The sequence below is a fragment of the Rhinoraja longicauda genome, chromosome 7 (assembly GCF_053455715.1).
Source record: "Rhinoraja longicauda isolate Sanriku21f chromosome 7, sRhiLon1.1, whole genome shotgun sequence".
NCBI classification, from domain to species: domain Eukaryota; kingdom Metazoa; phylum Chordata; class Chondrichthyes; order Rajiformes; family Arhynchobatidae; genus Rhinoraja; species Rhinoraja longicauda.
The window spans coordinates 5,409,669-5,435,730 of NC_135959.1; the positions used below are offsets into that span (position 1 = coordinate 5,409,669).

The 26,062-nt window shown below is 49.2% G+C and overlaps 1 protein-coding gene across 5 annotated transcripts in view; it reads right to left on the reverse strand.

Annotated features, from left to right (window-relative positions):
• Positions 1-1,583: 1,583 nt before the first annotated feature.
• The window catches only part of LOC144595053 (steryl-sulfatase-like), a 59,273-nt gene continuing 34,794 nt past the window's right edge, over positions 1,584-26,062 (reverse strand). For 4 of the 5 annotated variants that reach the window (XM_078402034.1, XM_078402035.1, XM_078402036.1 and 1 more), the window contains 4 exons: positions 17,771-17,908; positions 11,602-11,761; positions 9,004-9,125; positions 1,584-2,805 (listed from right to left, as the gene is read on the reverse strand). In XM_078402034.1, the coding sequence (XP_078258160.1) occupies positions 2,390-2,805; positions 9,004-9,125; positions 11,602-11,761; positions 17,771-17,908 (836 nt within the window). In that variant the 3' untranslated portion in view covers positions 1,584-2,389. The remainder of the gene's footprint in view (positions 2,806-9,003; positions 9,126-11,601; positions 11,762-17,770; positions 17,909-26,062) is intronic. The other variant, XM_078402037.1, reaches the window with a different exon arrangement.

Sequence of the window (26,062 nt, forward strand, 5' to 3'; positions counted from 1 at the left end):
TTAGGATCACGGATTTTTATCCCCTCCTTCAAAAAGTCTTTCATTGGTGTCAAAACCATCTGAGGAGACAGGGTCATTAAATTTGCTATTCCTTAATACAATCACAATTTTTATTATCAATGTCTGATTTTTCCTATTGAAACCAATGTGCAGGAAGGAACTGCAGGTGCTGGTTTAAACCGAAGATAGACGCAAAAAGCTGGAGTGATCAGCCATGATCGCATTGAATGGCGGTGCTGGCTCGAAGGGCTGAATGGCCTACTCCTGCACCTATTGTCTATTGTCTATTGACTCAGCGGGTCAAGCAGCATCTCTGGAGAAAAGGAGTAGGTGATGTTTCGGGTCGAGACCCTTCTTCAGACAGAGTTCCACAGAGTTCTCTGGTAAATAATATGGTCCAATTCTTCAAAGATGGAGTTCTGTGCCACTTTGGCTCATCACAATGTCAATGAGATGGTTTGCTGGCCTTTTACAGATCTTGTGACCAGCCAGGAGATAGATTGCATCACTGGGAATATCCTTTCAGTTTGTGCAAATACTCAATAGAGACTTGCCTCCTGATGGGTGTATGGAACGAACTGCCAGAGGAGGTAGTTGACGCTGGTACTAACACAGCTGGACTAATTGCAGGCAAATAGGACCAGCTTGGATGGGGCATCTTGGACGAGTATGGACGACATGGGCCAAAGGGCCTGGTTTCCGTGCCACATGACAATGATTCAGAACAAGTCATTGGGAGATAGTCGTGTCTCTTTCCTTCAGTCGATTCTTCTCTTGTTATGGCATAGACATTGTAACAACGGCACCCAGGACAAAGATGCCATGTACAGTAGCACATGGAGCATACTTGATTCAAAATGGAGATTCAAACTTCCTATGGTGAATGTTGTGTTCTTTCCTAAAAATGGCCAACGGCTTCCCGTTGATAATTGCGTCCCCACTTTGAAATGATGTCTCAAGGTGCTTTGCAGAACACATGAGTTGCAGTTCCCGGGAGTCGGAAGCTGGGCCAAAGCCGGCTGTCATTATTTAGCATCTCAGCGAGAGCTAGAGAAGCTCAATTCTCCTGACAGGATCTCTGAAAGAAGACCTTGGTTGACTTTGAGGGGGTAAGGACACACTCGAGGAGCTGGACTTGTGCAGGGAGAGGTGAGGGCGAGGCCAGTGAGCAGGTTGGAGAATGGGGAGGAAAGAACGGCAGATGCTGGTCGGAGAATGGGGTACTTTCTCTTTTTGGAACAACCTGTAGGTCTGCCTGATATGGGAGAGGTCTAGGTGGACAATCTTCCCAAGGGGCAGTCGGGGGGTGGAGGTGGAGGTAGAGAAGGGCGGGGGGGGGGGATGGCGAGGAGGAGAAGGGAAATGGAGGGTGACTCATCCATGCAGAAAGTGGGAATGAGAAAGAGGGACGGAGGGGGGGGGGGGGGGGGCAGAGAGAGAGGGGGAAAGGAGAGAGAGAGGGGGGATGGGGAGGGGGACAGAGAGGGAGAGGGGGGCAGAGAAAGGGGGATGGAGAAAAAGTGGAATGTAGAGAGAGGAAACGGAGAGAAAGTGGGGGACAAGAAAGAAAGGGGGGGTGAAGAGAAGGGGGTACAAAGGGGGGGGCGAGTGAAGGAGGGGGCGGAGAGAAGGGGAGCAGAGAGAAGGGGGAGCGGAGAGAAGGGAGGGTGGAAAGTGTGGGCAGAGAGAAAGGGGGGGGCGGAGGGAAAGGGGGGGACAGAGGGAGAGGGGTGGCGAGAAGGGAACGATGGGGAGAGAGGGGAAGGATAGAGAGAGATGGAGGGATGGAGGAAGGGGGGGAGACGGATGGAGGGTCTAGGACAGGGTTGCCAACTGTCCTGAATTAGCCAGGACATCCCGATTTTGGGCTAAATTGGTTTGTCCCATACGGGACCGCCCTTGTCCCGTATTAGGCCCGGGGGTCGCTGTAGGCCCAGACACTGTAAGTCCGGACAGTATAGGCCCGGACAGTGTACGTCTGGACAGTGTAGGCCCGGAGGCCCGGGTGCTGCCTAATGGAGGTTGCGTAGCAACCCGCCTCCCGGCCTGGGCAGCCGCCGTTGGTGGAGCGGGAGCACGTGGCCGCTGGCTGGGTGAGGTCACGTGGGGCGCTGGGCGGTGACGTCACCTTGTTCCTTATTTGAGAGTGAGATAGTTGGCACCCCTAGTCTAGGAAGAGAGGTGTGGAGGAAGAGGGGGCAAGAAAGAGAGGGGGACGGAGAAGGAGGATGGAGAGAGGGGGAATGGAAAATGGTCGAAAGGGAGGAGGAGATGGAAGAAGGGGGGGGGAAGAGAGGGAGCAGCAAAGGGTGAACACAACAGGCCAATGCTCAACACCCGTGAGAAGCACGCAAACCCTGGCATGGAGCGGCGTGGATCTGGATTGCAGTCAAGCTCGTGTTTGGGATGGGGAATGCTGGGAAGCTGCTGACCCGTCCCGTGGGGTACTCTGGCCACCTTCCCTGTCACAGTGGCAGAGTTGCCAGGGGTTACCACAGCAGGGCTGGAGCCAGGGTTTCCACAGCAGGTTACCCGCAGAGAGCTGGTCAGGGACTGGCCCCAGAGTCCTCCGGTGGCCCGCCACCGCGGCGGACATCACCTCCAGGATCTGCCGGTGGCGGGGTTCAGAGGTGGGGGTCAGAGGTTGGGTCTCCGCGGGGTCTCTCAGCAGGTCGTACAGGAGGGGCGGGCTGTGGTGGCTGACATGGCCTCCGTAGCAGAAGCAAACATGCGTGTCAAAGCAACCCTGCGACCCCTCTGGGTAGAAGTTGGGCGTGAAGAAGTGGGCCTTCCACACTGCGGAGCCTGAGGGAGACAAAATGGGGCGGGTTATTCACAACGCCTTAAAAATAGTTTTAGATTTTAGAGATACAGTGCGGAAACATACGGGCTGACAGAAAGCAAAGCAAAGAGTGGGGATAAATGGGTCCCTTTCGGAATGGCAGGCAGTGACCAGTGGGGTACCGCAAGGTTCGGTGCTGGGACCCCAGCTATTTACGATATACATTAATGACTTAGACGAAGGGATTAAAAGTACCATTAGCAAATTTGCAGATGATACTAAGTTGGGGGGTAGTGTGAATTGTGAGGAAGATGCAATAAGGCTGCAGGGTGACTTGGACAGGTTGTGTGAGTGGGCGGATACATGGCAGATGCAGTTTAATGTAGATAAGTGTGAGGTTATTCACTTTGGAAGTAAGAATAGAAAGGCAGATTATTATCTGAATGGTGTCAAGTTAGGAGGAGGGGGAGCTCAACGAGATCTGGGTGTCCTAGTGCATCAGTCAATGAAAGGAAGCATGCAGGTACAGCAGGCAGTGAAGAAAGCCAATGGAATGTTGGCCTTCGTAACAAGAGGAGTTGAGTATAGGAGCAAAGAGGTCCTTCTACAGTTGTACCGGGCCCTGGTGAGACCGCACCTGGAGTACTGTGTGCAGTTTTGGTCTCCAAATTTGAGGAAGGATATTCTTGCTATGGAGGGCGTGCAGCGTAGGTTCACAAGGTTAATTCCCGGAATGGCGGGGCTGTCGTATGTTGAAAGGCTGGAGCGATTGGGCTTGTATACACTGGAATTTAGAAGGATGAGGGGGGATCTTATTGAAACATATAAGATAATTAGGGGATTGGACACATTAGAGGCAGATAACATGTTCCCAATGTTGGGGGAGTCCAGAACAAGGGGCCACAGTTTAAGAATAAGGGGTAGGCCATATAGAACGGAGATGAGGAAGAACTTTTTCAGTCAGAGGGTGGTGAAGGTGTGGAATTCTCTGCCTCAGAAGGCAGTGGAGGCCAGTTCGTTTGATGCTTTCAAGAGAGAGCTGGATAGAGCTCTTAAGGATAGCGGAGTGAGGGGGTATGGGGAGAAGGCAGGAACGGGGTACTGATTGAGAGTGATCAGCCATGATCGCATTGAATGGCGGTGCTGGCTCGAAGGGCTGAATGGCCTACTCCTGCACCTATTGTCTATTGTCTATTGTCTAAGTCCGCACTGACCGGCAATCATCCTGTACATTAAGGTATCACAAAATGCTGGAGTAACTCAGCGGGTCAGGCAGCATCTCAGGAGAGAAGGAATGGGTGACGTTTCGGGTCGAGACCCTTCTTCAGACTGAATTCAGGCTTGTATACACTGGAATTTAGAAGGATGAGAGGGGAACTTATCGAAAAGTATAAGATTATTAAGGGGTTGGACACGTTAGAGGCAGGAAACATGTTCCCAATGTTGGGGAAGTCCAGAACCAGGGGCCACAGTTTAAGAATAAGGGGTAGGCCATTTAGAACGGAGATGAGGAAAAACCTTTTCAGTCAGAGAGTTGTAAATCTATGGAATTCTCTGCCTCAGAAGGCAGTGGAGGCCAATTCTCTGAATGCATTCAAGAGAGAGCTAGATAGAGCTCTTAAGGATAGCGGAGTCAGGGGGTATGGTGAGAAGGCAGGAACGGGGTACTGATTGAGAATGATCAGCCATGATCACATTGAATGGTGGTGCTGGCTCGAAGAGCCGAATGGCCTCCTCCTGCACCTATTGTCTATTGTCCTGAGATGCTGCCTGACCCGCTGAGTTACTCCAGCATTTTGTGATACCTTCGATTTGTACCAGCATCTGCAGTTAATTTCCTACCCTGTACATTAACACTATCTTACACACCAGGGACAATTGATAATTTTTACAGAAGCCAATGAAGTTACAAAGCTGAACGTCTTTGGAGTGTGGGAGGTGACCGGATCACCCGGAGAAAACCTACACAGTTAGAGGGAGAACTTACAAACTCCGTACAGACAGCACCCGTAGTCAGGATCGAACCCGGGTCTCTGGCGCTGTAAGGCAGCAGCTCTACCACTGCCCCTTGGCTAGCTTACTTTCATATTTCATCTTTTCTGCCCGTCTTTGCTTTTTAATTACCTTCTGTCGTGTTTTACAACATTCCAATCCTCCAGATTCCCATTAATCTTTGTAATGTTACAGCGTGTGCCTTCTCTTCTAGTTTTATGCTGTCGTTGACTTCTCTTGACAGCCACGGTCACCTCGTTCTCCCCTGGGAATCTGTCTTCCTCTTTGGAATGAAAAGATCCTGCGTCTTCCGAATTATTCCCAGAAATTCCTGCCATTGTTGTTTCACCGTCATTCCTTCTAGGGTCTCTTTAGTTTCAGAGTAACTGCTGTGGTAACCCCTGGGCGTCACGGTGGCGCAGCGGTAGAGTTGCAGCCTTACAGCGAATGCAGCGCCGGAGACTCAGGTACGATCATGACTACGGGCGCCGTTTGTACGTTCTCCCCGTGACCTGCGTGGGTTTTCTCCGAGATCCTAGGTTTCCTCCCACACTCCAAAGACGTACAGGTATGTAGGTTAATTGACTGGGTAAATGTAAAAAAATAGTCCCTAGTGTGTGTAGGATAGTGCTAATGTGCGGGGATCGCTGGGCGGTGCGGACTCGGTGGGCCGAAGGGCCTGTTTCCGCGCTGTATCTCTAAAAAAAATTAAATCTAGAGATACAGTGTGGAAACAGGCCCTTCGGCCCACCCGGTCCATGCTGACCAACGATCACCATTTAGGGTGGCACAGTGGTAGAGTTGCTGCCTTAAGAGCGCCAGAGGTCTGGATTTGATCCCGACCACGAGTGCTGTCGTTACAGAGTTTGTACGTTCTCCTCGTGACCGCGTGGGTTTTCACTGGGTGCTCCGGTTTCTTCCCACTTAATTCACATCTGTATGTTCCGAGTGCGTGGGATACAGCTAGTGTCTAGGTGACTGTTGGCCAGTGCAGACAGGTCAGAAAAAAGGCCTGTTTCCACGCTGTATTATGCAAACTCCACAGCCACACAGACAACACCCGAGGTCAAGATCGAACCTGGGTCTCTGGCGCTGTGAAGCAGTGGTTCTACTCGCTGAGCCACAGCATTGCCCTAAAGCGTCAGACTTCTGTGACAGCATATGGTGTTGCTGCTACAGTGCAGGGCTAAGTTTCTCTAACTTCAAGTAACCCTTGCTTTCCCTCTCTCTCTCGCCGACCCACCCCCGTCCTAGTTCTCCGAATAGTTCCACTGTCCTCCTGATTAAATATCACTGATTGTAACTTCCCCTCAGCTAACAAAGTACCATTTTACATTTCCTTTGATCATCGTACCCTTTGATCTGTGATTTCACACTGTACCCTTCCATATCTCTGCGTCTCCCTCTCCATTAACTCTCAGTCTGAAGAAGGGTCTCGACCCGAAACTTCGCCCATTCCTTCGATCCAGAGATGCTGCAGGTCCTGCTGAATCACTCCAACATTTCATGTCTATCTTCTACGTAAACCAGCATCTGCAGATCCTTCCTACACACTAAGTTCCTTCTGTGTTTCACCCATTCTGGTCACATAACCCCCTCCCTAACCCTCAGTGGCGCGGCGGTAGAGTTGCTGTCTTACAGCGCCAGAAACTCGCATTTGATCCCGACTACGGGTGCCGTCCGTACGGAGTTTGTACGTTCTCCGAAATCTTCTCCGAGATCTTCGGTCTCCTCCCACACGCCAAAGACGTACAGGTTTGTAGGTTAATTGGTTTGTTGTGTCAAATTTTTTTTGTCCCTGGTGTGTATAAGATGGCGCTGATGTGCGGGGATCGCTGGTCGGCACGGACTCGGTGGGCCGAAGGGCCTGTTTCCGCACTGCATCTTTAAACTAAGCCAAATATGAGCACGTTTCAGCACCTGTAGTCATGGCTGGCCTACACGTTCACGTCATGTCCTCCTCTAATATGCAAAAGTAATTACAGGAGGATAATATTTCATAAACCTGACAGATTTACAGTACGGCAGCTGTGTGATTGGTGACTGCGCCAGAAACACTCTCAAATAACATTACTGTGTAATATATCTAGAACTTTCCAAATTGAGAGACTTCATATTTCCATATTTTCCGTGCCACCCTGGACCACATTCCACATTTTAATAATAGAATCCAGTGACGTCAGCTTGTCATGTTTGTAATTATCACTCTCGCCACTCAGGAGATATTGCAGGAAGGAACTGCAGGTGCTGGTTTACACCGAAGATAAGACACAAAATGCTGGAGTACCTCAGTGGGGCAGGCAGCGCCTCTGGATAGAAGGAATGGGTACCATTTTGGGTCGAGACCCTTCTTGATCCCTCTCCCCTGACTCCCCGGAGTCCAGAACAAGGGGCCACAGTTTAAGAATAAGGGGTAGGCCATTTAGAACTGAGATGAGGAAAAACCTTTTTCAGTCAGAGAGTTGTGAATCTGTGGAATTCTCTGCCTCAGAAGGCAGTGGAGGCCAATTCTCTGAATTCATTCAAGAGAGAGCTGGATAGAGCTCTTAAGGATAGCGGAGTCAGGGGGTATGGGGAGAAGGCAGGAACGGGGCACTGATTGAGAATGATCAGCCATGATCACATTGAATTGAATTACAGGGCGGCACGGTAGCGCAGCGGTAGAGTTGCTGCTTTACAGCGAATGCAGCGCCGGAGACTCAGGTTCGATCCTGACTACGGGTGCTGCACTGTAAGGAGTTTGTACGTTCTCCCCGTGACCTGCGTGGGTTTTCTCCGAGATCTTCGGTTTCCTCCCACACTCCAAAGACGTACAGGTATGTAGGTTAATTGGCTGGGTAAATGTACAAAATTGTCCCTAGTGGGTGTAGGATAGTGTTAATGTACGGGGATCGCTGGGCGGCACGGACTTGGTGGGCCGAAAAGGCCTGTTTCCGGCTGTATATATATGATATGATATGATATGATATGAATGGCGGTGCTGGCTCGAAGGGCCGAATGGCCTCCTCCTGCACCTATTGTCTATTGTCTCAGTCTGACGACGGTTCTCGACACGAAATGTCCACTATTCCTTTTCTCCAGAGATGCTACCTGACCTGCAGAGTTATTCCAGCATTTCGTGTTTATCTCAACATAGAAATAGGTGCAGGAGGAGGCCATTTGGCCCTTCGAGCCAGCACCGCCATTCATTGTGATCATGGCTGATCATACACAATCAGCGACCAATGCCTTGCCTTCTCCCCATATCCCTTGAATCCACTAGCCCCTAGAGGTCTATCTAACTCTCTTTTAAATTCATCCAGTGAATTGGCCTCCACTGCCTTCTGTGGCAGAGAATTCCACAAATCCACAACTCTCTGTGGAATACTTGATATCCTTGTTCAGCACGGACATTGTGAGCTGAAGCGTCTGTTCCTGAAGAAGGGACTTGACCCGAAACGTCACCCATTCCTTCAATCTGGACGTTTGAATGTCGATTTCTCTAATTTCACCCAGCCAGTTGTGAATCTGTGGAATTCTCTGCCACACAAGGCAGTGGAGGCTAATTTACTGGATGTTTTCAAGAGAGAGTTAGATTTAGCTCTTTGCGCTAAAGGCATCAAGGGATATGGGGAAAAAGCAGGAACGAGTACTGATTTTATGTTTATCTTATAGAAACATATCAAATTCTTAAGTGATTGGACAGGCTAGATGCAGGAAAAATGTTCCCGATGTTGGGGGGAGTCCAGAACCAGGGGTCACAGTTTAAGAATAAGGGGTAGGCCATTTAGGACTGAGATGAGGATTTTTCTTTTCACCCAGAGAGTTGTGAATCTGTGGAATTCTCTGCCGCAGAAGACAGTGGCGGCTCGAAGGGCCAAATGGCCTCCTCCTGCACCTATTGTCTATTGAATCAAGGGATATGGGGAAAAAGCAGGAAAGGGGTACTGATTTTAGATGATCAGCCACAATCATATTGAATGGTGGTGCTGGATCGAAGCGTGGAATGGCCTACTCCTACACCTATTTTTGTACGTTTTTATTTCAAGTAACCCTTGCATTCCCTCCATCCGCCCTTCCCCCCCCCCTTCCTATCCTACTCTTAACTCTTGCCCCCCCCGCTGAGTTCCTCCAGTACTTTGTGTTTTGCTCAGGATTCCAGCATCTGCAGTTCCTTGGGTCTCCGCCGCACAAATCGAGCTCGCGCTAACACAAACGCACCTGGGACCAATACAATGGAAAGCACTTACTGTTCCTGGGATGCCAGCGGACAGCACTTAAATAGCTGTTGCAATAATGGAAGAGGAATTCATGTTCTGACTGCAGTGCTTCGTCTCGGAGCAAAGGCATTAAGTCCCGGCCGTCGATTATCCTGGGGTCGGGAAAGGTCAAGGCAGGTTTCAGTTTCATAGAAACATAGAAAACAGGTGCAGGAGGAGGCCATTCGGCCCTTCGAGGCAGCACCGCCATTCATTGTGATCATGGCTGATCATCCACAATCAGTAACCCGTGCCTGCCTTCTCCCCATATCCCTTGATTCCACTAGCCCCTAGAGCTCCATCTAACTCTCTCTTAAATCCAACCAGTGAATTGGCCTCCACTGCCCTCTGCGGCAGAGAATTCCACAAATTCACAACTCTCAGGGTGAAAAAGTTTCTTCTCACCTCAGTTTTAAATGGCCTCCCCTTTATTCTTAGACTGTGACCCTGGTTCTGGACTCCCCCAACATTGGGAACATTTTTCCTGCATCTAGCTTGTCTAGTCCTTTTGTAATTTTATACGTCTCTATAGGATCCCCTCTCATCCTTCTAAACTCCAGTGAATACAAGCCCAGTCTTTCCAATCTTTCCTCATATGAGTCCCTCCATCCCAGGGATTAACCTCGTGAACCTACGCTGCACTGCCTCAATAGCAAGGATGTCCTTCCTCAAATTAGGAGACCAAAACTGCACACAATACTCCAGATGTGGTCTCACTAGGGCCCTGTACAACTGCAGAAGGACTTCTTTGCTCCTGTACTCAAATCCTCTCATTATGAAGGCCAATCAGCTTTCTTCACTGCCTGCTGTAGCTGCACGCTTACTTTCAGTGACTGGTGTCCAAGGACACCAAGGTCTCGTTGCACTCTGTCACTAGAGCAGAGCAGAAGGTCAACCCCACATCATCGTCTGCTTTGATCTGTCCCTTTCACACCTTACCCTTCCATATCTCCAGACTCACTCTCCCATGACTCTCAGTCTGACGAAGGGTCTCAACCTGAAACGTCACTTGTTCCTTTTCTCCAGAGATGCTGCCTGGAGTTACTCCAGCATTGTGTGTCTGTCCACTCTGACTGTGGGCGGGAGAGATCCTGGGGGTGATGGAGGACCATTGGGGAGGGGTTATTGTCTCAGGAGAGAGTTGCCTCTGGAGAGAGCAGAAAGTTGGGAGGAGGGGCGGAGGGAAAGGAAGATCAGAGAACATACGTGCAGGAAGGAACTGCAGATTTTGGTTTACACCGAAGATAAAACACATAATGCTGCAGTGACTCAGTGGGTCAGGCAGCATCTCTGGAGAAAAGGAATAGGTCAAGTTTTGGGTTGAGGGTCTGAAGAAGGGTTCTGACCTGAAACGTCACCTATTCCTTTTCTCCAAAGATGCTGCCTGGCCCGCTGAGTTACTCAGGCATTTTGTGTCTATCTTAGGGGAACATAGAACAGTACAGCACAGGAACAGGCCCTGCAGTGAACTATGCCCATGCCAAACATGATGCCAAGACGAATTAAACACAGCGTAGTATTTACATAAAATGTCATTCATGATTCTCTTTTTTAATGAGGATGTGGCCAGGACATGGGGGCCTGAGCGACAGGGAGAGGATGGTCAGGCTGGGATACCCTGATTAGTTCCGACTTCTTAGAATCATAGTGTAGGAAAATAGCTGCAGATGCTGATATCTTAGAATCATAGAGTGATACAGCGTGGAAACACACCATTCGGCACAACTTGCCCCCACAGGCCAACATGTCCTAGTCTCACCTGCCTGCATTTGGTCCATATCTCTCCAAACCTCCTCCTATCCATGTATCTGACTAACTGTTTCTTAAATGTTGGGATAGTCCCAGCCTCAACTACCTCCTCTGGCACCTTGTTCCATACACCCACCACTCTTTATCTCCTCCAGTTTATTTCTACCGACCCCCCACCTCGACTCTCAGCCTGAAGACGGGTCCCTACCCAAACGTCACCTATTCCTTCTCCCCAGTGATGCCAGACACAAAAAGCTGGAGTAACTCAGCGGATCCGGCAGCATCTCTGGAGAGAAGGAATGGGCGATGTCCAGACTCTTCTTCAGACTGGTGGGGGATAAGGGAAACGAGAGATATAGACGGTGAAGTGGAGCAATAAAGAACAATGAATGAAAGATATGCGAAAAAAGTAACGATGATAAAGGAAACAGGCCACTGTTAGCTGTTTGTTGGGTGAAAACGAGAAGCTGGTGCGACTTGGGTGGGGGAGGGATGGAGAGAGAGAGAGAGGGAATGCCGGGGCTACCTGAAGTGAGAGAAATCAATATTCACACCTCTGGGCTGTAAGCTGCCCAAGCGAAATATGAGGTGCTGTTCCTCCAATTTGCGTTTAGCCTCACTCTGACAATGGTGGAGACCGAGGACAGAAAGGTCAGTGTGGGAATGGCAAGGAGAATTAAAGTGTTTAGCAACCGGGAGATTAGGTTGGTTCACGCGGGCTGAGCGAGGGTGTTCCTTTTCTCCAGAGATGCTGCCTGACCCCCTGAGTTACTCCTGCACTTTGTGTTAAAATACAACGTTGGCAACCCTACACCTCCCTCTGGAAGCCCAGTTGCTTACCGGTCGCTTGGCATTGTGGCTCCGGCCAGCTTGGCGATCGTTGGGAAGAGGTCCATGTTACTGGTCGGCCCGTGGATTCTCCTGCTCGCTGCCAGGACTCCAGGCCATCGGAGGAGACCTGGAACCCGGATACCACCTTCCCAGTTTGTGGACTTTCCTCCTTAAAAAAACAAGGAATGCCAGCCCCATTACAGGATGTACGGGTAATTAGTACGGTGATTAGCAGTTTAATGTTGAAAGACTGGAGCGACTGGGCTTGTATACACTGGAATTTAGAAGGATGAGAGGAGATCTTATCGAAACGTATAAGATTATTAAGGGGCTGGACACGTTAGAGGCAGGAAACATGTTCCCAATGTTGGGGGAGTCCAGAACAAGGGGCCACAGTTTAAGAATAAGGGGTAGGCCATTTAGAACTGAGATGAGGAAAAACATTTTCAGTCAGAGAGTTGTGAATGTGTGGAATTCTCTGCCTCAGAAGGCAGTGGAGGCCAATTCTCTGAATGCATTCAAGAGAGAGCTAGATAGAGCTCTTAAGGATAGCGGAGTCAGGGGGTATGGGGAGAAGGCAGGAATGGGGTACTGATTGAGAATGATCAGACATGATCACATTGAATGGCGGTGCTGGCTCGAAGGGCGGACTGGCCTCCTCCTGCACCTATTGCCTATTGTCTAATTTGATTAGTACGGGTGTGAGGGGTTACGGGGAGAAGGCAGGAGAATGGGGTTAGGAGGGAGAGATAGATCAGCCATGATTGAATGGCGGCGTAGACTTGATGGGTCCAATGGCCAGATTCTGCTCCTATTACTTGTGAACATGATGTGGAGGCTTTGGAAAGGGTGCAGAAGAGGTTTACCAGAATGCTGCTTGGATAAGAGGGTATTAACTACGTGGATGGGAAGCACTGCTCAAAGTCTCATTGTGCTCCCCTTTGAAATTCCAAGAGAGGTTCTTGGAAGAGAAATGTCCTTCCTTCTGACCTAGATGGTTATTTGGCCCATAGTCCATGCTGGATCTTGGAAGAGAAATGTCCTTCATTCTGACCTAGATGGAGGTTATTTGGCCCATCTAGTCCATGCTGGATCTCAGAAGAGAAATGTCCTTCCTTCTGACCTAGATGGAGGTTATTTGGCCCATCTAGTCCATGCTGGATCTTAGAAGAGAAATGTCCTTCCTTCTGACCCAGATCGAGGTTATTTGGCCCATCCAGTCCATGCTGGATCTTGGAAAACAAATTTCCTTCCTTCTGACCCAGATGGTTATGTGGCCCATCTAGTTCATGCTGGGTCCCCGTGCATTCTCATTAGTCCCACCCCATCCTCCCTGTAACTAATCTTCTCCCACACACTTTCCAGGTGACCCCCCCCCCTCCCCCATCCTAATTTTCCTGCCGCCAATGCTCACCGTGGATAATTTACGGAACACAACTGACTACCTGCACCTCTTTGGGGCAAGAGAGGAAACGTCAGGACGAAGCCTGCGGTCGCTGGGAGAACGTGCAAACTCCGCACAGACACCACAGGAAGTTAAGGGACAAGAGTCAAGGGTGTTTAATTGCCATATGTACCGAAAACAGAACAAGGAAATTCGTACTTGCAGCAGCATAACAGGTCTGCGGACACAGTACTCAATAGATTACAAAGAAAAAAAGTTAAATGAAAAAACCCAATATTCATGCAAACCAAAACAACATCCCAAAGTCCCTCATGCAACCAAGACTGTCCGTAGTCTAGTTGGTGTTTGTCGTGTTCAAGAGTCTGATAGCTATTGGGAAGCACCTGGAGGTCAAGGTTTTTAGACTCCTATAGATTCTTCCCGTTGGCATGAGTGAAATGAGATCGTGGCCAGGGTGGTGTGGGTCTCTGATGATGCTGGCTGCCTTTTTGAGGCAGCGTCTCCTGTATATCCCTTCGATGGTGGGGAGCTCAGAACCTGTGATGGACTGGGCAGTGTACACCACTCTTTTAAACTCTGTCGTTCCCGGGCATTCAGTTGCTGAACCAGGCCGTGATACAACCGGTCAATACACTCTCTTCCACAGCCCCATAGCAGAAGCGTCCATGTCGCGGGGCTGGAAACTGGAAGTGTCCTGAGCTAATTCTGCTAGCACCATCGTCTATTGTAACAAGTGATGGCTCCCACTGAATGTCGCCGGAAGCTTGTGTCCTTTTCAGGACGGACGATGACAGCGATGTCAACATTTGAAACGTAGATGATGGACACGAAAGAAGACTCTCTACCATATACCTGTAGAAGTTCAAGAGAGTACTCGTCGACATACTGAATCTCCTCAATCTTCTAAGGATGTAAAGGCGTTGACGGGCTTTCTTTATGAATTCATTAATGTGCTGAGTCCACAACAGGTCTTCAGAGCTATGTTTGCCCAGGAACTTTAGACTTTAGACCTTTATACTTTAGAGATACAGCGTGGAAACAGGCCTTTGAGCCCCCCGAGTGTACGTTGACCAATGATCACCCCGTACACTAGCACTATCCCACACATGAGGGACAATTTACAAATTACAGAAGCTATTTAACAATAGACAAGAGACAACAGGTGCAGGAGTAGGCCATTTGGCCCTTCGAGCCAGCACCGCCATTCAACGTGATCATGGCTGATCATCCACAATCAGTATCCCGTTCCTGCCCTCTCCCCATACCCCCTGACTCCGCTATCTTTAAGAGCTCTATCTAGCTCTCTCTTGAAAGCATTCAGAGAATTGGCCTCCACTGCCTTCTGAGGCAGAGAATTCCACAGATTTACAACTCTCTGAGTGAAAAGGTTTTTCCTCTTCTCCGTTCTAAATGGCCTAACCTTTATTCTTAAACTGTGGCCCCTGGTTCTGGACTCCCCCAACATTGGGAACATGTTTCCTGCCTCTAACGTGTCCAATCCCTTAATAATCTGTATAAGAAAATAACTGCAGATGCTGGTACAAATCGATTTATTCACAAAATGCTGGAGTAACTCAGCAGGTCAGACTGAAGAAGGGTCTCGACCCGAAACGTCACCCATTCCTTCTCTCCCGAGATGCTGCCCGACCTGCTGAGTTACTCCAGCATTTTGTGAATAAATCCCTTAATAATCTTATATGTTTCAATAAGATCCCCTCTCATCCTTCTAAATTCCAGCGTATACAAGCCTAGACGTCTTTGGAGTGTGGGAGGACACTGGAGCATCCGGAGAAAACCCATGCGTTCACAGGGAGATCATACAAACACTGTAGTAGGGATTGAACCCAGGACTCTGGTGCTGTAAGGCAGCAGCTCTACCGCTGAGCCACTATGCCACCCCTACAGCACTGTGCCACCCTATCTTGTACAACTGTAGCGTAACTTCTCAACTTCTATACCTAGCAGCCTGTTGAACGCCAATGTACCAGAGCGGCCTTGATCACCCGGTCAGCACCCGCAGTCAGGATCGAGCCTGGGTCTCTGGTGCTGTAAGGCAGCGACTCTACCGCTGGGCCGGCCACCGTGCCACCGATCACTGGCCCGTTGGGCTGGAGCCCGGGTTTCTGGAATCACGTGGCAGCAACAGCGTGGATGTTGCATCCCAAGTCTTTCGAAACCGGATTCCTGTCTCCTTGTCACTGAGCCGGATCACAAAATGTCCGTAATCCAGTTATTAGCGCGAGATTAAAGTGGCCGTGACAGTTTGTGGAGACTCCAGAAGGCACTTACCAGCCTTTCGTTCTGAAGAGGGTTCAAGAAAGATTTGCTCTGCTCCAGTAAATTGCATTTAAAAAATAAAAGAAAGTGCTGTGTCTCGGTTTTGTTGGGTGATCATTAATTACTTAGATGAAACTAGTGCGAAGAGCTTTGAATAAAACATGAGCTTTTCAAATATGTACCAAAGTTGTCCTTTTAGAATGAAAAGCTGTTGAAGGCACAGCAAGTGTTTAACACACTCCATTAAAACGAATAGAAGATACAGTAATTAGGCAAGAAAATGCTTTCGTGACCGGCTTAATTTGGAGTCTTGTTTTGAGCCTTGTTAATTAATAAATTGAAGGTTTAGGCAGAGAACAATGCAGAGGCAGATGTTACTCATTTGAAGGCAAAGATCTGATATTAACTAAAATTGTTGGGAGCAGGAAGGTGTGATATTTTACATGAAAGTAGAAAACTATTTCAGGATTAGTGTGCAGACAAGAACTACAGATGCTGGTATTTTAGAGTAATGGTGTGTTACAGTGTGGAAACAGGCCCTTCGGCCCATCTTGCCCACACCGGCCAACGTGTCCCAGCTACACTATTCCCACCTGCCCGCGTTTGGTCCATACCCCTCCAAACCTGTATAATCCATGTACCCGTCTAACTGTTTCTTAAACGTTGGGATGGTCCTTGGCTCAACTACCTCCTCCGGCAGCTTGGTCCATACCCCACCACACTTTGTGAGAAAAGGTTAACTCTCAGATCACTATTAAATCTTTTCCCCTTCACCTTAAACCTATGTCTTCTTGTCCTCGATTCACCTACTCTGGGCAAGAGACTCTGTGCATCTAACCAATCTATTCCTTTCATATACCGAAGAAAGACACAAAGTGCTGGATTAACTCAGCGGGTCAGGATGCATCTCTAGAGAAAAAGGATGTAAATAAAATATAATTCTCAGCATTATAACACATCAGTTCCAGAGACAAAGTCCAATGTCCACAATGGGGTAGAGGTGAATTGGGATTGTACCCTATCTTTAGTAGGACCATTCAGAAGCTGAATAACAGAGGGGAAAAAACAATGAGCATATGATAAAGGAGCAGAATTAGGCCAATTGGCCCATTGTTCTGCCATTCGATCATGCCTTCTCTCCATTACCTTTCACACCCTCACTAATCAAATACCTGTCGATCTACACTTCAAAAATGTCCAACGACTTGGCCTCCACAGCCATCTGTGGCAATGTATTCCACAGATTCACCACCCTCTGGCTGAAGAAATTCTTCCTCATCTCCATTGTAAAAATATGTCCTTTTTACTCTGAGGCTGTGCTCTCTGGTCCGAGACTCTCCCACTTCCTTTTACAGTGGTCCTTTTGGTTAAGTTGAATGAATTTCCCCCAGTTTTTCCACCAAAGATACCATGGTTAATCTTGAAAGAGACTGTAATTAAGTTTGTTACTCAAGCAACTTGCTTTTGGGGCGGCATAGTGACGCAGCAGTAGATTTAGATTTTTAGATTTAGAGATACAGCGCGGAAACAGGCCCTTCGGCCCACCGAGTCCGCGCCGCCCAGCGATCCTCGCACATTAACACTATCCTACACACACTAGGGACAATTTTTTTTACATTTACCCAGTCAATTAACCTACATACCAGCACGTCTTTGGAGTGTGGGAGGAAACCAAAGATCTCGGAGAAAACCCGCGCAGGTCACGGGGAGAACGTACAAACTCCGTACAGACGGCGCCCGTAGTCAGGATCGAACCCGAATCTCCGGCGCTGCATTCGCTGTAAGGCAGCAACTCTACCACTGCGCCACCGTGCCGCCCACTAGTTGCTGCCTTAGAGTTGAGTTGCTGCCTTACAGCGCCAGAGACCCGGGTTCAATCCTGACTACTGGTGCTGTCTGTACGGAGTTTGTACCTTCTTCCTGTGACCCCGTGGGTTTTCTCCGGGTGCCCCGGTTTCCACCCACACTCCAAAGACGTACAGGTTTGTAGGTTTGGTGATTGGCTTTGGTAAAATTGTAAAGTGTCCCTAGAGTGGAAGGTAGAGTTCAGTTTAGTTTATTGTCCCGTGTACCGAGGTACAGTGAAAAGCTTTTTGTTGCGTGCTAGTCAGCAGAAACATGATTGCAATCGAGCTATTCCAGTGTATAGATACATGATAAGGGAATACCGTTTAGTGCAAGGTTAATGCAACAAAGTCTGATCAAGAATAGTCTGAGGGTCACCAATGAGATGGATAGTAGTTCAGCACTGCTGTCTGGTTGCGGTAGGATGATTCAGTTGCCTGATAACAGCGGGGAAGAAACTGTTCCTGATGGTCCTAGTGTACATGGTAATCGCTGATTGGCGCGGACTTGGTGGGCCGAAGGGCCTGTTTCCGTGCTGTATCTCAAAAAAAAGTAAGACTGGAAACGTCCAATGTGTACTCTGGTAAGCTTCCACCCATGGTGGAGAAAAACACATTTGTGTTGAGTTATTTGCGTATTATCTCCACTTACCCCTGTAGATGCCGTTCCATCCTCCCTGCATCTCCCCTTCGTCAGAAATCTCTTCAACGTGGGCACCTTGGTCTGAAGTGAAGTAGACCAGAGTCCGCTGACTCAGATTCAGCCTTTCCAATGAAGCCAGGATTTCTCCTTAAAAAAAAATTACAAAGGTTTGAGGTGAGAAGGAAAAGATTTAAAAGCGAGCTGAGGGGCAACCTGGGACGAGGAGCAATTTCTCTAGTCAGAGGGTGGTGAATCTGTGGAATTCTTTGTCACAGAAGGCTGTGGCGGCCAAGTCAGTGGATATTTTTAAGGCAGAGATAGAGAGATTCTTCATTAGAACGAGTGTCAGGGGTTATGGGGAGAAGGCAGGAGAATGGGGTTAGGAGGGAGAGATAGATCAGCCATGATTGAATGGCAGTGTGGACTTGATGTGCATTCAGAGAATTGGCCTCCACTGCCTTCTGAGGCAGAGAATTCCACAGATTCACAACTCTCTGACTGAAGTCAGTGGGTGATGAATCTGTGGAATTCTTTGTCACAGAAGGCTGTGGCAGCCAAGTCAGTGGATATTTTTAAGGCGGAGATAGATAGATTCTTCATTAGAACGAGTGCCAGGGGTTATGGGGAGAAGGCAGGAGAATGGGGTTAGGAGGGAGAGATAGGTCAGCCATGATTGAATGGCGGAATAGACATGATGGGTCGAATGGCCTAATTCTGCTTCGATCACTTATGACCTTAACCTTTCCACACAGAAGGTGGTGGCTATGTGGAACAAGCTATTACAGGAAGCTGTACAGACAGGTACGATCAGGGTGTTTAAAAGACATTTAAACATTTTTTTTTGCATTAGTACCGGCACTATTATTTTCTTACATTTTTATTCATTATATATTTTCTCTATGTATAATGTTGGCAGGCTGTACAATATAGTTCATGGTGTTTCTATGTGCTTTGCGTTTATTCTGCTTGGGCAGCTTACAACCCAACGGTGTGAACATTGAATTTCTTCAACTTTAGGTAAACCGCCCTCCCCCCACACCTCCCCTCTTTCCCCGCCGCACTCCCCCTCTTCCCCCTCCCCCCCGGACTCTCATTTACTTGTCCTGAAGCATCTCAAGAAAGGTCCCAAGCCAAAACGTCACCTAAGCACATTCTCCAGAGACCCGCTGAGTTACTCCAGCATACTGTTGTCTCTCCTTGCTTGGTGAACCAGCATCTGCTGTTCCTTGTTTCTACTGGCTGATACTTATTTATTTTTGCAGTTGTTTTTTGCATTTACTGTGGCTGTAAAGCTGCAATGGATCAGTATTTCACTGTTTTGTTTCATTTCATATTGTTGTACATGACAAGTACACATTAAGTCTAGACTTAATGCGATCGATAGGAACTGCAGGCAATGGTTTATACCACAGGGACAAGGGAGTGGCATTATTCACAAAATGCTGGAGTAACTCAGCAGGTCAGGCAGCATCTCGGGAGAGAAGGAATGGGTGACGTTTCGGGTCGAGACCCTTCTTCAGTCTGAAGTGGGGGCGTGGCTGTGTTCTGCAGCTGCGGCTCACCGGCAGTCTCTCCGTTTTTTTTGTTGTTTTTTTGTCATTGTCGTTGTTAAATGTACGTTTTGTTTTATTTTTAATTCTGTGTATGTAGGGGGGTGGTGGGGGGTTGGGGGAAACCTTTTTTTCAAATCTCCTCCTCAACGGAGATGCGACCTTTACCGTGTCGTATCTCCGTTCGCGCTACGGCCTAACATCGTGGAGTCGGCGGCCTCCAGCTGGGATCGACCTTGAAGACTCCGGTCGCAGGGCCTGGACTTACCATCTCGGAGGCTTCGGCCGTGGGCCCTGCAGACCGCAACATCGGGAGCTCGCAGGTCCCTGGCTGGCGACCGGCTTTTGGGAGCTCCATCCGTAGCAGCTTCGACCGCCCCGAAGCGCGAGGTACGATCGACCCGCTCGCAGGCCCTTCATCGCCCTGCGTGGCTCGGCCGCAGCACTTTACATCGCCCGGTGGGGGCTCAGGACTTTCATCGCCCTGCGTGGCTCTGCCGCAGCACTTTCCATCGCCCGGTGGGGGCTCAGGACTTTCATCGGCCTGCTCGGCTCGGCCCTGGGACTTTCCATCGCCCGGTGGGGGCTTCAAAAAGGTGGGAGCCTCGATCACCTCGTGGTACCACGGGAGAAGAACGAGGAGGAGATAAGACTTTGCCTTCCATCACAGTGAGGGTATGCCTAGAGCAATCACTGTGATGGCTGTTTTGTGTAAAAAATTATATCTGTGTGTCTTGTGCTTTTTAATGTCTACTGCCGGACCCTGACGTGAGAGGACGCTGGCGTTGAGTATTCGCCGCTTTTCCGTCAGGATAGTTTGTCTGTTTGTTTCTATGTTGTTTTTGTAAAGCGCTTTGAGCATGCGATAAGGCGCTATATAAAATAAATGGATTATTATTATTATTATTATTCCTTCTCTCCCGAGATGCTGCCTGACCTGCTGAGTTACTCCAGCATTTTGTGAATAAATCGATTTGTACCAGCATCTGCAGTTATTTTCTTATTGGACTAATGGCATTGGTCTTTGAAAGAGCTGGGATGCTAGCACATAGATGGGCTGAATGGTTTCCTGAGCTGCACCTGTGAAGTTGCAGCGTGAGTGGCAGGCGGCACAGTAGCGCAGCGGCAGAGTTGCTGCTTTACATCGCCAGAGACACTGGTTCGATTCTCACTACGGAGCTTATACGTTCTCCCCGTGACCGCGTGAGTTTTCTCCGGGTGCTCCGGTTTCCTCCCACATCCCAATGAACGTGCACGTTAGTAGGTTAATTGGCTTCGGTAAAATTGTTTAAATTGTCCCTCGTGCTAGTCTTCTTCTTGCGTTTGAGGCAGCAGGAGTTATGTAACGCCCTCCAGGCGCTGTAGCCAGTGCAATGTGCTGTTGTCGAGGGCCGTGAGGTCTACCCCTCCACCAGGGGGACGGAGGACAGTGCAGTCGAACATGCCGTGCTGCGCTGTTTGCTGGTCTGCTCCACACACGCAGGCCGCTGATGGACGCAACCCCCAACGATGCATGTTGGCGTTGGACCGGCCGACCCCTGTGCGGAGCCGGTTCAGGGCGACCCACTCTTTGCGGGGCGTGTCCGAGCCGGGTGGGGCTGTGGTGTTCGGTGCGACAGTGAATTGAGAAGGTGGTGATGTCAGTTCCCAGCTGGTTCTCCATGCTCCTAGTATGTTGAAACCGGAGCCACAGAGGGTCATTGCATGACGGGAGAAAGGGCGACGAGACGACAGGCGTTGAGATCCCAGTTGCTGTGAATCCTGGGCAAGGTGGTGCAAAGGATGTTTCGCGACCGATGGGGCCTTGCACACCATCCTATGAGTGAAGAACTCTCTGCGAAGCATGGCGGGTGCGATACCTGCGAGCACCGGCAGGAGATCCGTCGGAGTAGGGCGTAGGCAGCCAGTGATGATCCGCACGATGTCGTTGAGGGCGGCGTCTAGCTTGCTGGTATGAGCGCTGCGGCACCATGCTGGGGCGGCGTACTCAGCGGCGCTGTACACGAGTGCAAGAGCACTGGTTCGAAGAGTAGATGTCCTGCCGCCCCATGACGATCCGGCCAAGCAACGCAGGAGGTTGTTCCGTGCCGAGACTTTAGCACGGAGAGCTTCAAGGTGTTGCTTGTAGGTCAGCTGCCGATCTAGTTTCACCCCGAGGTATGTAGGAAATGGGTTGTAGGGTAGAGGTGACCCATTGAGGATGACGGTTAGCTGGCGTTGAGCTCCCTTGTTGTACAGGTGAAAGGCCGTAGTGGTGGTTTTTGCCACACTCAGTTTTAGTCTCCAGGTCTTAAGGTAGCCCGCGACAAGTTCCATATCCGCCGAGAGCACATCCTCAACATTTGACCAGCTCTTGTCCGAGTGCAGTAGGGCCAAGTCATCTACGTATCCATACTGGCGCGAGGTCGTGCGTGGCAGGTCGCTGATATAGAGGTTGAAGAGCATGGGGGCTTGGGGGACCGAGCCCCCATGTACCGAGCCTTGGGGGACTCCGTTTCTTAGGCGTCGCAGTCGGCTGGATTGTCCGTCGCTGGTCTTGAGTACAAAACTGCGGTTGGCTAGTTGCCTAGTGCTAGTGTACGGGGTGATCGCTGGTCGGCGCGGGCCCAGTGGGCCAAAGGGACTGTTTCTGTGTCCGGAGCACCTGGAGAAAACCCACGCGGTCACGGAGAGAACGTACCTGTTTCCATGCTGTATCTCTAAAGTCTATAAGGTGTCAGTTAAAAGTGCACTCCAGCATCAGAATATTTGACTGGCGTTTAAAAGAAAAAAGAAAGGAGTCAACCTAGTTAATGTTCTCATTTCTGCCTCCAATGCATGTGCAACCTTCCTTGAATGCGATGACCACACTGTTCGCATGCTTTCCATGTATGACGTATCACTAAGAACGAGCAGGATTGTTGTATGTTCTGTCCGATGAGTAAGAAATTCAATCAAACTCCTATGATTAATGCTAAAGGCCCTGTGAAAATGACGGGATTGGATTAGCGGCCTATTCTGCTGATCACAGTGAGGGCTGGAGCACTAAACAGGCAGCTGATGAGATCTGATTCAATCCTGCCACGTTTTCCCATTCTATTTGCCAGCTTAAAATTACTTCCAACACGTTTACGGTTAATTCAGCTCCAGATGCAAGACCCGACCGTGTGCACAAAAGTAAACAGACAAAGTAGTCTACTTTGTTTTTGGATACAAGAGTCATGCACTTCTTGCTCGCTGGAACAAAGCCGATTTCAAGTCTCCTGAGACATGGTTCTGATGGACAATTTGGCTCCTCTGTTTACTTACACAACAACCCGCATTTCAAAGTAACTTGTCATTTTCTGAATACCTCAGGAGCATTCCTGGCGACTTGATATGAGGGTATAATTGTACAATTTCTTTTTGTGCCAATCTCCAAGGATTCCAGCTACGTTGAAATACCGGCATGTTTAATGCAGATGGTAAATTTTCTCTCCTTTACTAGTTTTCCCATTCTCTTTCTGGTATGCACAGAATGAACGTTTACTTCAGGGCAGAGTGACTGGGTTTGACTTTACCCCCGAGCCCAGAAAGGGGAATGAATGAGAATTTATACTTTACTAGAAAAGAGGGCCCGTTGGGCCCGTCCCCACACCCCCCATTCTCTCCTTCCCCAGCCCCACTCTTACTCTCCAAGTGTGCCCGTTTTTTTTTTTTTCCTAATCAGATGTTTTTTTTTTTTTTCCTAATCAGATGTGCAGTACTTTGGTCAACGTGGGTTGTTTTTAAATGTGCTATACAAATAAAAGTGACTTGACTTGACTTGACTTGACTTGCAATAACAAAAAAGACTTCTTGGAAGCTTTTCGAAACAATGTAGCCGTCACAAGCTGAAAACTAAATCCTTGCTGAAAACTAAATGATTTTCTGTAAACTTTTTGAAACAAATGTAGCCCCTTGAAGAAAAGGGTTAGAAATGAAAATTTAAACTTTAATATCTCTCTAGCTTTAAAAAGGTAGCTTCAATTTGAACGAAAGTACTTACAATAGTTGCCCAGGTTAATGGTGAATACGGCGGTACAAAAATCGTAGCGCTTTGGTGTACCGTCTTGGAGGAGTAGGGTTTGTAAGTTAAACTTCCGTACATACACACATACATCCCTACATACGAACGCAGAGTTTTAGTATTATAACTAGAAAAGAGGGCCCGTTGGGCCCGTCCCCACACCCCCCATTCTCACTCCCCCAGCCCCACTCTTACTCTCCAAGTGTGCCCGTTGGGCCCGGAAAAGAGGGCCCGTTGGGCCCGTCCCCACACCCCCCATTCTCTCCTCCCCCAGCCCCACTCTTACTCTCCAAGTGTGCCCGTTGGGGAGGGCCCGTTGGGCCCGTCCCCACACCCCCCATTCTCTCCTCCCCCAGCCCCACTCTTACTCTGTCCTCCTGATCTGTGTATGTCAAGTGACCACTATAGCCTTCTTTTTTTTTTTTTTTTCCTAATCAGATGTTTTGGGTTTTTTTCCTAATCAGATGTGCAGTACTTTGGTCAACGTGGGTTGTTTTTAAATGTGCTATACAAATAAAACTGACTTGACTTGACTTGACTTGACTTGACTTGACTTGCAATAACAAAAAAGACTTCTTGGAAGCTTTTCGAAACAATGTAGCCGTCACAAGCTGAAAACTAAATCCTTGCTGAAAACTAAATCCTTTTCTGGAAACATTTGGAAACAAATGTAGCCCCTTGAAGAAAAGGGTTAGAAATGAAAAATTTAAACTTTAATATCTCTCTAGCTTTAAAAAGGTAGCTTCAATTTGAACGAAAGTACTTACAATAGTTGCCCAGGTTAATGGTGAATACGGCGGTACAAAAATCGTAGCGCTTTGGTGTACCGTCTAGGAGGAGTAGGGTTTGTAAGTAATCTTCCGTACATACACATATACATACATACATACGGAATGTTGGACCGCAGAGTTTTAGTATTATATAGATAGATAGATAATAATAATAATAATAGATAGATAGATAGATAGATTGTCACATGTGACAAGTCACAGTAAAATTCTTTGTTTTGCATACATCAGTACTACCTCTGTTCTCCCCCTCCCCCCCCCCTTGACATAGCTGGGTCTTCCTTTGTTCTTCTCCCCCCCCCCCCCCCCACATGGCGGTCCCCCCACGCCAGGTTCGCCTTTGTTCTTCCTCCCTCCCCACCCCCTCTTGACATAGCTGGGTCTTCCTTTGTTCTTCTCCCCCCCCCCCCCCCCCCACATGGCGGTCCCCCCACGCCAGGTTCGCCTTTGTTCTTCCTCCCTCCCCCCCCCCCCCCGACAAAGCTGGGTCTTCCTTTGTTCTTCTCCCCCCCCACACGGCGGTCCCCCCACGCCAGGTCCGCCTTTGTTCTTCCTCCCTCCACCTCCCTCACGGCGTTTCCCCCCCCCCCCCACGCTGGCTCCTCCTTTCTTCCTGGCAGGGTGTCCTCCGCCTCCCGTCCTCGACCGCCGACCCTGACTGGCGCACCGACCTCGTCCGCGATCGCCGCCGGGACCCCTCCTGACGTCTCCGGGCCGCGGGCGGGGCTCCGTCGGCGCAGGGGCCGGCCGCGGGCTCGGTCGACCCGGGCCTGCACGTCGGACGCGGGTCTCAGGCGACCCTGCAAGGCTCAGGCTCGGGCTCTCCAACGCCCAGCTTCTCCACGGCCTCCTGGGAGGCGTTGAGGCGCATGGGAAAGAAAGGACATTCAGCTTGTAGTGCTGGAACAAGCCAACAGGTCAGGCAGCATCTCTGGAAAACACAGATATATGATGTGGAGAAAGGGTCCCGATACGAAACCTCACCTATCTATGTTCTCACAGAGATGCTGCCTGACTCGCTGAGTTACTCCAGCACTTTGTGCCATTTTGGTGATCTAGCATCTCTAGCTGTAAGAAAATAACTGCAGATGCTGGTACAAATGAGAAGGTGTTTATTCACAAAATGCTGGAGTAACTCAGCAGGTCAGGCAGCATCTCAGGAGAGAAGGAATGGGTGACGTTTCGGGTCGAGACTCTTTTTCAGTCCGAAGAAGGGTCTCGACCCGAAACGTCACCCATTCCTTCTCTCCTGAGATGCTGCCTGACCTGCAGAGTTACTCCAGCATTTTGTGAATAAATAGCATCTCTAGCTCCTTGTACCTACATATGGTCACAGAATGGGATGGCGACACAGTGGTGTGACGGATGTCCACCACTGATTAATTCCCTCATGGAATCTCAAACAGGGGATGGCCATTTGCTGACTTGTAAGTGCTAAAACCATGTCCTCTAGTCATTGACACCTCTGTGATGAGGAAAAGTGTCTGAATATATATCCTGTCTTTGTTCCTCATAATTATTTAAAATAGCTACCTCCTCCCTCTCTTTTAAATTAAACATAGAAACGTAGAAACGTAGAAACGTAGAAACCTAGAAAATAGGTGCAGGAGGCGGCCATTTGGCCCTTCGAGCCAGCACCGCCATTCAACATGATCATGGTTGATCATCCATAATCAGTAACCCGTGCCTGCCTTCTCCCCATATCCCTTGATTCCGCTAGCCCCTAGAGCTCTATCTAACTCTCTTTTAAATTCATCCAGTCTATTGGCCTCCACTGCCTTCCGAGGCAGAGAATTCTAGTTTTTTTTGTTGAGTTTAGAGATACAGCAGGTAAACAGGCCCTTCGGCCCACCAGGTCCTCGCCGACCAGCTTTCACCCTGCAATAATTCTATCCTACATACTAGGGACAATTTTTAGAAGCCAATTTACCGATAG